The sequence below is a fragment of the Neopsephotus bourkii genome, unplaced genomic scaffold (genome assembly GCF_033783945.1).
Source record: "Neopsephotus bourkii isolate Nb327-2 ecotype Australia unplaced genomic scaffold, CSIRO-AGI_Nbou_v1 NB_217, whole genome shotgun sequence".
In the NCBI taxonomy this organism is placed as follows: domain Eukaryota; kingdom Metazoa; phylum Chordata; class Aves; order Psittaciformes; family Psittacidae; genus Neopsephotus; species Neopsephotus bourkii.
The window spans coordinates 192550-201992 of NW_026900729.1; the positions used below are offsets into that span (position 1 = coordinate 192550).

At 60.8% G+C, this 9443-nt stretch overlaps 1 protein-coding gene across 1 annotated transcript; it reads right to left on the reverse strand.

The window, feature by feature from the left end:
• Positions 1–319: 319 nt before the first annotated feature.
• Positions 320–4452, reverse strand: OVOL1 (ovo like transcriptional repressor 1). The gene is made up of 4 exons (XM_061344433.1): positions 4058–4452; positions 2302–2447; positions 1400–1664; positions 320–606 (listed from the first exon to the last, which is right to left on the reverse strand). Exons 1-4 carry the CDS (start codon positions 4155–4157, stop codon positions 320–322), a joined length of 798 nt encoding a protein of 265 aa, XP_061200417.1. The 5' UTR covers positions 4158–4452.
• Positions 4453–9443: the final 4991 nt, after the last annotated feature.

Below are 9443 nucleotides of genomic sequence, written 5' to 3' on the forward strand. Positions count from 1 at the left end.
ATCTCGACCTTTATGGATACACCGGGGGGGCGGGGCCAGCCGGGGAGGGGGTGTGGTGAGAGCCCCGCGGTGGGCGGAGCTTCCCCGTTGGGGGCGTGGTCTGTGCCTGCAAGCCTGCCCCCTGGCGGCGGGGCTTAACCCCTACGGGGGGGGGGGTGTCCCACCACCCCGCCCCTCCCCAAGTGGGCGTGTCCTGCCCCAAAAGGGGCGTGGCCTCGGCACGCCCCCTACCGGCGTTGTAGAGCACTACAGCACCCAAACCCCACATGGGGAGTGTTGGGGAGGGGGTTCCCCCCTTTTCCTCAGCTCCCCCCCCCCATCAAGGGGGCGGGGCCATGCGGGGGGGGCCCGGGGGGGGGTTGGTGGCGGCCTTGCGCGCCAGCTTGGCCAGGAGCGGGCTGTGCGGGTGGCGCTGCCGCAGGTGCGCGATGTGCCCGTCCTGGCTCTCGGCGGTGCCGCCGCACTCCTCGCACACGTAGAGCTTGGCGCGCCGCTCCTTGTAGGCGTAGCGCTGCGCCACCCCGTGGATCTTCTTGAGGTGCGACTCCAGCGAGCAGCGCTGCGTGAACGCCTTCTCGCACAGGCTGCACTTGTACGGGCGCACGCCTGGGGGGGGAGAGCGGTGAGGGGGGGAGCGTCTTCCCATAGGGAATGGCCCCATCTCCATCCCCTCCCATCACAACCCACATCCTTGTCTCCGTCCCTGTCACACCCCCATCCCCATCCTCATCCCCGTCCCATCTATGTTCTCTCTTCATCCCATCACATGCTGTCATATCCCATTCCAACCCATCCTATTCCATCCCAACCCTTCACATCCCATCCCATCTTTGGACCTATCCCATCCTTTCCTTGTTTCCATCCCATCCTTATTCCCATCCCACTCTCACTCCTATCCCCATTCCATCCTTTCCTTGTCTCCATCCCACTCCTATCCCCATCCCATCCTTTCCTTGTCTCCATCCCACTCACTCCTATTCCTATCTCATCCTTTCCTTGTCTCCATCCCACTCTCACTCCTATCCCCATCCCATCCTTTATTTGTCTCCATCCCACTCTCAATCCTATCCCCATCCCATCCTTTCCTTGTCTCCATCCCACTCTCACTCCTATCCCCATCCCATCATTTCCTTGTCTCCATCCCACTCTCACTCCTATCCCCATCCCATCATTTCCTTGTCTCCATCCCACTCTCATTCCTAGCCCCATCCCATCCCTGCCACCATTCCATCCCCAACATCATTCCACCCTCATCCTGTCCCACATCCACCTCACCTCTGTCCTGTCCCCATCCCATCCCATCCTTATCCGTATCCTATCCCGCCCCCATTCCCACCCTATTCCCGTCCCCATCCTCATCCCCATCCTAATCTACCCCACCCCATCCCGCCCATCGCACCGGTGTGGGTGCGGACGTGACGCTTGAGGTCGAAGGTGTCGTTGAAGCCCTTGCCGCAGTAGGGGCAGAGGTGCCGCTTCACCTCACTGTGGCACTTGAGGTGCCGGTTCAGCATCCGCTGGAACCCGAAGCTCTTCTGGCACACGGGGCAGGAGAAGACCTCGGGCCCCCCCGGAACGCCCCCGGCCACCGGCACCCCCCCCGGGACCCCCCCAGCCATGGGGAGAGCTGCGGGGATGGGGGCACCCAGGGGGCCGGGGGGGACCTGCCAAAGGAGGGGAGGGGGGTGTAAATGGAGGGGATACCCTGTCCGGGGTTTAGCAGCAGCCCTGCCCCCGGCAGAGCATGGGGCTCCCCAAGTCCTTGCTCAGGGCAAGCGTTACTGAGCAGCAACTGAAAACATCGGGGTTCAGCGCTGCCCCCAGGCTGGAAGTCAAACCCCAGCCCTGCACCCCACACCGAGCAGAAAGATGACTGCTGCTGCTGAACCCAGGACATACACACACAAAGACCAATCATAGGGACCCCCCTTGGGGACCCTCACCCATAGGGATGCCCCATAATGGGGACCCTCAGCCTTAGGGACACCCACACACTGGGGTCATGAGGGACTCCCCAGCCTGCGGACCCTTGGTTATGTAGACCCCACATACTGGGGACCCCCCACCTTGGGGACCCCCGCCACCAGTTATGGGGATCCCCTCACTTTTGGGACCCCCACTCATGGGGACCCCCCCCAAGCATCGAGACAACCAGTTCTGGGGATCCCCCCCCCAGGGACACACCATACTGGGGACCCTCAGCCTTCAGGATCCCCTCACGTTGGGGACAACCCCCCTCACCTTCCTCCCCCCCCTCCCGCCCACCCAGGACCCCTCCACATTTGGACCCCCCGCCCTTACCTTGCCCTTGGGGTGCAGGAAGGGGCCGGGGGGGGCGCGGGGGGCCGGGGGGGGCAGCGTCATGTCGAGGGGGGACACGGGGGATGCGGGGGCCTCCCCCAGGGCGGGCTCGGGGTCCCTGCGCAGGGGGCAGCCCCCCAGGAAGACTGGGGGGGGGAGAGAGGTGAGGGGAGGTGCACCCCCAAATAGCACCCACATGGGACCCCCAATGGGATCCCCCCAATGGGCACCCCCTAATGGGGACCTCCTTAATAGGACCCCCCCGAAAGGTGACCCCCTCCAATGGGGACCCCCCCAGTGGGCAGCCCCTAATGGGAGCCCCCAGTGCCCCCCCCCACCCCAGTGGGGACCCTCACAATAGGGACCCTGTAATAGAGACCCCCTTAATGGCCTCCCCATAATAGGCACCCCGAAATTAGACTCCCCCTAATGAGCACCTCTAAAAGTGACCCCCTCAATGTCCCCACAATGAGCTCCCCCAGATATGACCCCCCAATGGAGACCCCCTGTCCTTTGACTCCGCAATGGGGCACCCCTAAATGTGACCCCCCCGATATAACCTCCCAGTAAGTGCCGTTGTCCCCCCCGCTGCAGCAGGACTCGAGGGGGGTTCCCCTTTTCCCCGCCTCCCCCCCGCCTCTTTGGGGTTCCCCCAACCGGTCCAACGGCTCTGGCCGCGACACCCCAAATTACGGGGTGTCACCCGCGTGGGCCCTGGGGGGGGACACGCCACCCCCCACACCCCTCCCGCACCACCCTGGGCATCCGGACACCCCAATCCCCACCCCCCCGGACACCCCAATTCCCCCACCCTTGAGGTCCAGACACCCCAATCCCCCCCTCCAGGGCTTTGGGGGTGCCCCATGGGTTTTCGGAGGGCCCCATGATTTGTGGGTGCCCCACAGTTTAGGGGTGCCACCATGGTTTGGGGGGCGTGGCATGGCTCTGGGGGTGTCCCATGGGCTTTGAGGGTGCCCCATGTTTGAGCGGGCCCCATAGCTCTGGGGGTGCCTCATGGCTTTGGGGGTGCCCCATAGCTGGGGGGTGCCCCATGGCTTTGCCCCCCCCCCCCCCGGGGGTGGTGTCGGCCGCGTGGCTCCTGCCCCACCCGGGCGGGGCCAAACCCCGACTCTGTCATTACGGGGGTTAATCATCGCCCCGACGCTTCCTGGGGCCCCCCACAGCCTGGGGGGGGCACGGGGTAAACAGGCCCCCCCCCAAAGACCGAGGGTCCCCCCATAAAGCCAGAGCCATGCTCGGACCCCCCCAACACATCGGGGTACCCCCAAAGCCTGGGTACCCCCAAAGCACCCCAGGCCCCCCCAAAGCCGGGGTCCCCCCACACCAGAGTCCCCCCTCAACACTGTGATTCCCTCAGATGCCTCAGCCTCCCCCAGTACCCATCTCCCACTGGATTCCTGGAGCCCACCCAAAACATGGGGGTCCCCCCAAAAGCCTGCCCCCCCCCCCCCCCCGGACACGAGTCCTCTCTGGATGCTGCCATCATCCCAAACACCCGGGTCCCCCCCAACACTGGGGTCCCCCCAAACTATGGGGCTCCTCAAACACCTGGATCCCCCCCAAACACCGGGATCCCCGCCAAAAGCCCCCCCCATTACCCATCTCCCAGCACCGGGTCCCCCCAGATACTGAGGTCCCCCCTGGATGCCTCAGTCCCGCAGTTCCCATCTCCCACCAGATTCCTGGGCTCCCCCCGAGACACCCGGGCCCCCCCCGTCTCGGGGCCCCCCCATACTGGGCACGTAGATCTCCGCACGCTGCTCATCCGGGAGCTCGCTCCAGTTGCGCTTGGCCGAGGCCACGCTCGGCTTCTTCACCAGGAAGGCGCGAGGCATCGCCCGATCCTGACGGATCCCCGTGGATCCCAATAGGTCCCAATAGATCTTGATGGGTCCCGATGGATCCAAATGGAACCCGGTGATGTTCCAGCCCTGATCCCAGTCGGGATCCCAGGGGATTCACCGGCCGCTGGTGGGTTTCGGTATTGGATTCCCAGTGTTTGAGTTGGAAGGTGGGGATGGATCCCAGATCCCTGCTCAGTTCTGAGCCCAGAACATGATTATTGGGTTAATAACGGTGCCAGATCCCAGGTTCCTGGTCAATTTTAGTGCTGGATCCCAGCTCCAGAGTTGATTTTAGATCACAGATTCCTGGTCGGTTCTGATCCGATTCCCGGTTAATGTTGATGTCGGATCCCAGACTCCGGGTCGATTTTGACACCAGATCCCAGCTGTTTGCTCAGCTCCAGCTCCAGCTCCCAGCTGGGGTTTGCTGCCTGCTCCCAGATCCTTGCTCACCCCTGGGGCCGGATCCTGGATTCCAGCCGCTTTTGCCGCCAGATCCCAAAGCCTCGCTCAGGTTCAGCATCAGCGATCCCTCGGCCCGTTCCCACCGCGGGGCCCGGCTCGGTCCCGCTTTCAGTCCATCCCCTCTCCCGGCCGGTCCCGGCTCCGCTCCGGCCGTCACCGTTGTCGCCGCCTCCGCACCGCTGCCCGGTGTCGCTGGGTACCGGCTGCCGCCCGGTGCCGTCGGGTGCCGGCTGTGTCCGTGCGGCTGGGTCCGTGCCGCTGCCGAGCGTCGCCCCGCCGGTCCCGCCCCGGGAGGTGTTGCCGGTGCCGGGACTGGTGCGACCGGTTGTGCCGGAGCCGGTGTCGGAGCCGGTCGGTCGGGCGCCGCGTTGGGAAATAACGGGGGAGCCCAACCCCGGCCTGGGGACAGCGGGAGGGGGACACGGGGCGGGGGACATGGGGCTATGGGGACATGGGACATGGGCATGAGGGATGTGGGGACATGGGGAGACATTTGGGACACGGGACATGGGAACACTGGGATGGGGAACGTGAGGGACCCCCCCTTTAGAGGGTCACAAGGTCTCGTGTCCCCTGGGGGGAGCGTCTGGGGGTCCCCCTGATGCTGTGTCCACTATGGGGTGTCCCCTGTTCCTATGGGGTGTTTCATTGTGTCCCCTATGAGGTGTCCCCTATGTGGTGTACCCTGTCGCTATGGGGTGTCGCTTGGTCACCTATGGGGTGTCCCGCTGTCTCTATTGGTGTGTGCCTGGCCCTGTGTGGAGTCCCTGATGAGGTGTCTCCTGTCCTTATGGAGTGTCCCTGTGTCCCTATGGGGTGTCCCCTTGTGCCTATGTGGTGTCCCCTATGGGGTGTCCCCTGTCCCTATGGGGTGTCCCTGTGTCCCCTATGGGGTGTCCCCCTGTCCCTGTGGGGTGTCCCTGTGTCCCCTATGCGGTGTTCCTTTGTGCCTATGTGGTGTCCCCTATGGGGTGTCCCCTGTACCTATGGGGTGTCCCTGTGTCCCTTATAGGGTGTCCCCTATGGGGTGTCCCCTGTCCCTGAGAGGTGTCCTTGTGTCCCCTATGGGGCGACCCCTTGTGCCTATGTGGTGTCCCGTATGGGTTATCCCCCTGTCTCTATGTGGTGCCCCCTATGTAGCGTCCCCTGTCGCTATGAGGTCTTCCTGTGTCCCCTAAGAGGTGTCCCCCTGTCCCTATATGGTGTCCACTCTAACTATGGGCTGTCTCCTGTCTCTATCGATGTGCGCCTGGTCCTGTGAGGAGTCCCCAGTGAGGCGTCCCCTGTCCCCACAGGGTATCCCCGTGTCTCCTATGGAGTGTCCCCTGTCCCCATAGGGCACCCCTGTGTCCCCTATGGGGTGTTCTCTGTCCCTGTGAGTGTGCCTCTGTCCCTGTGGGGTTCCCCCTGTCCCTATGGGCTGCTCCTGTCTCTGTGTGGTGTCCCTGTGTCCCCTACGCGGTGTCCCCGTTCCTGTGTCCCCTATGGGCTGTCCCCTGTCCCTGTCTCCGCTGTCCGCGGCCACTCCCGGCCCGCTCCTGTCCCGGGGGGTTCCCTGGTCCCGTCTTTCCGGTCCCGGTGGCCCCGGGGGGGGCCGGGGGGGGCCCGGGGCGACGCGGCGGAACCGGCCGGTCCGGCCCGAGAGGGAGGGAGGGAGGGAGCCCCGCCCGGAGCGGCGGGACCGGCGGGGCAGGGCGCGGGGATGGGGACCATAGGGCGGATACAGGGAGCAAAGGGGCTATAGGGGGTCTATGGGGTCTGTAGGGGGGCTCCGTGGGGCTACTGGGGGGGGTGTCTATGGTGTCTATAAGGGATACCACGGGGAGGGGGGGTGCTTATGGGAGGGGTCTGTGTGGTCTATAGGGGTCTTTGGGCGATTCTGTGAGCCTCTGGGGGGCTCTATGGGGGTCTATGCTGGTCTAAAAAGAGTCTATAGGGGTTCTATGAGGCCTATAGGGGGTCAGTGGGGTCTAAACGGGGTCTATGGAGGTCTGTAGTCTAGAGGGGGTCTATGGGGAGTCGATGGGGTCTATAGGGGGTAAATGGAGTCTATGGGGGGTCTGTGGCGTCCATAAGGGACTATGGGGTCTATAGGGACTCTATAGTGAGTCGATGGGGTCTATAGGGGCTACCGAGGGGCTTATGGAGGGGTCAACGGGGTCTGTGAACCGGAAGCGTGACGTCACGGGTGCTCCAGGAAGCGGTGGAGGGAAAAAGCAGCGCTCAACCCCCCCGAGGCCCCCCTGCGTTACGTCACCAGGTGACGGACACGCCCCCTCCCGAGGCCACGCCCCCCATGACCCGCTATGGGAATGAAGGGGGAGTCCCTATGGGGGGCAATGGGGTCCCCCCAACCCCTGGGTACTATGGGGGGGGTTTGGGTTCCCATGGGGGAGGGTCTAGGGGTTCCGTATGCGGGACTGGGGGTCCCCTGAATCCCTGTGTCCAATATGGGGGGGGTGGGGGTCCCCCAAACCACTGGGTCTCCTATGGGGGGTGACTGGGGTCCACTGGGGGGGGTCTGGAGATTCCGTATGGGGGAGGGTTTTGGCGGGTCCCCGGAATCCCTGTGTCCAATATGGGGGTACTGGGGTACCCCCAACCCTTGGGTCTCCTATGGGGGGTGACTTGGAGTCCCCAGTGGGGGTGAGGGATCTCCATGGATCCCATACAGGGACTGGGAGGAATGCCCACGTATTCCATACAGGGACTGGGAGGGATGCCCATGGATCCCATTCAGGAACTGGGAGGGATGCCCATGGATCCCATACAGGGACTGGGAATGATAGCACTGGATGCCTTAATCGTACCGGGAGGGAACCCAGTGGTTCCTATCATGGGGGTGGCAGGGAGTATGTCCTATAGTGAGACGATGGGGAACCCCTTACTGGTGCTGGGAGGGATCCCAGGGAATCCCATAGCCATACTGGGAGGGATCCCAGTGTATTCCATCCTGGTGCTGGGAGGGATCCCAGGGAATCCCATAGCCATACTGGGAGGGATCCCAGTGTATTCCATCCTGGTGCTGGGCGGGATCCCAGGGATCCTGACTCGCTCAAAACTCGCCAACAAGGCTGAAGTCGAGCGGGCACTCTTTATTGCAGGGGCACAGCGCCACCTAGCGTGTTTGTGCGGAACCTCAAGCAGACCCTGCTTAGACCGTTGCTTAACGTGCCTATCATTAAAGGTCGTACCCAGTCATTAACCACCCGAGACGCAGTTTACATAACCCCGCGCCCATTTCCACATGCGCACCACAACGTGGCAGTGCTCTTCTGGGGCTCGCTGGCTTCTTCCAACAATCTTCATCGCTTCTGGCAGCCTCTGAAGCACGCGCAGTAGATGCGCTTCCACCAGCTTGCCTGGCTCGTTAACACTGCAGACACAATCATCCTGTCCTTCTACTCAGTTAGCGTAGCTGCAGCCCATCCTGGACACCTCCTGGTGTCAGATACCCCTTATCCACACCTCCTGTTTTTCTCACCCTCGTTTTTGTACTAAGGTCATAAGGACCTAAACCTACGCCAACTACGATTTATCTGCCACAAGGATTCTCGTTATGTTCTTCAGCTGCACTCTATTTTTTCTTCTGTGAAACATGTACCTCAGTTATTTTCCACTCCTTCTGTTACAAAGCCCTCAAACTTCATGTTATTTAAAGCTGAATTTACGTACTTACAAAGGTTTACATCTCATTTTGTACCTCCTTGTCTCGATCCATACCTGTGTATTAAGCCACTGCGCTTACCTACTCGCTGTGATTTTATTACCTGTTTTTAACTAACGCGCAGTACAGAACCTCTGCCTCAGCTGCACTAAGAACTACAGTTCAGCAGCAGTGCGAGTCAGACATGTTTTGCTATGGAGAGTCCCAGAACGCTCTCCCAGCAATGTCTCTGATTCTTCACCCTTGCAACTCCCTTCTGACCATTCTCTCCCTTTAGGCTTCGGAGCCTAAGCCAAGCACTGGGGAATCTGTGAGATCCACAGCGTATCTGAAGGGGAAGTCCACTTCACCCCTATAGACTACCGTTTCCACAACTCTCAGGGAGCTTTCTTCTAACATCTTCATAGTCCTTCTACCCTTGATTTTCCTGCCACAAGCTCCCTTTTTGCACTACAGCCCCACCATCTGAGAGGGAGATGATGTTAACAGATGATGATTAACTAGACTTCACCAAGATTCAACTCGTAATGGTACTGCCGAATGGGATCCCCTCACATTCAGTTGTCAAAGTGCAAGGTTACAACACCAAAAGGCAAACTGGGAGCCAGTATTCATGCCTGCCAGAAAAAATGACATTTACATAACCCAGTCAATGAGAAAGAATTTGTCAAAAAGATACATCCCTTCCAGCTACCAATCTGAAAACGCTAATATATAATCTGCTAAGCAGCATCAGCAGCAGTGATTTGGATGAATGGATTGGAAAGGATAAAGAAACGTGAATCATTTGCTGAACAGGTACAGAAGTACATTGGTACAGAAGACTTCTGAAACACAAGTTTCTTGCTGAGGGCCCCTTTGCTATTTTCAAGACAGAAGCTGCTTGATGATCAGGTGGAGAAAACAAAGAACTTCCCTGGGTTTATGGCAGACATCCAAACCGAACTTTGAAGCAAGCAGCTTAACCAACACAGATGAAGTTCCCCTGTGATTCACTACTTCCCTGACATGAATAGTCTATGAAACAGTTACACAAAGCATGACAGCTTTTAGTGTGGGATTGGAGAATATGCTATGGTTACATTCTGCTACTCCCTTCAGAGAAGGAGTCAAACACAGACCTATTTGCGCTTAGGAAATGATGC

Bases quoted from the DNA above. Each gene is read 5' to 3' on its own strand.
- OVOL1 (XM_061344433.1), bottom strand. From the start codon at position 4,157: ATGCCTCGCGCCTTCCTGGTGAAGAAGCCGAGCGTGGCCTCGGCCAAG. The intron at 1,665-2,301 runs GTAAGGGCGGGG...CTCCTTTGGCAG, and splicing joins TCCTGCACCCCAAGGGCAAG to GTCCCCCCCGGCCCCCTGGG. The intron at 607-1,399 runs GTGCGATGGGCG...CTCCCCCCCCAG, and splicing joins TCACGTCCGCACCCACACCG to GCGTGCGCCCGTACAAGTGC.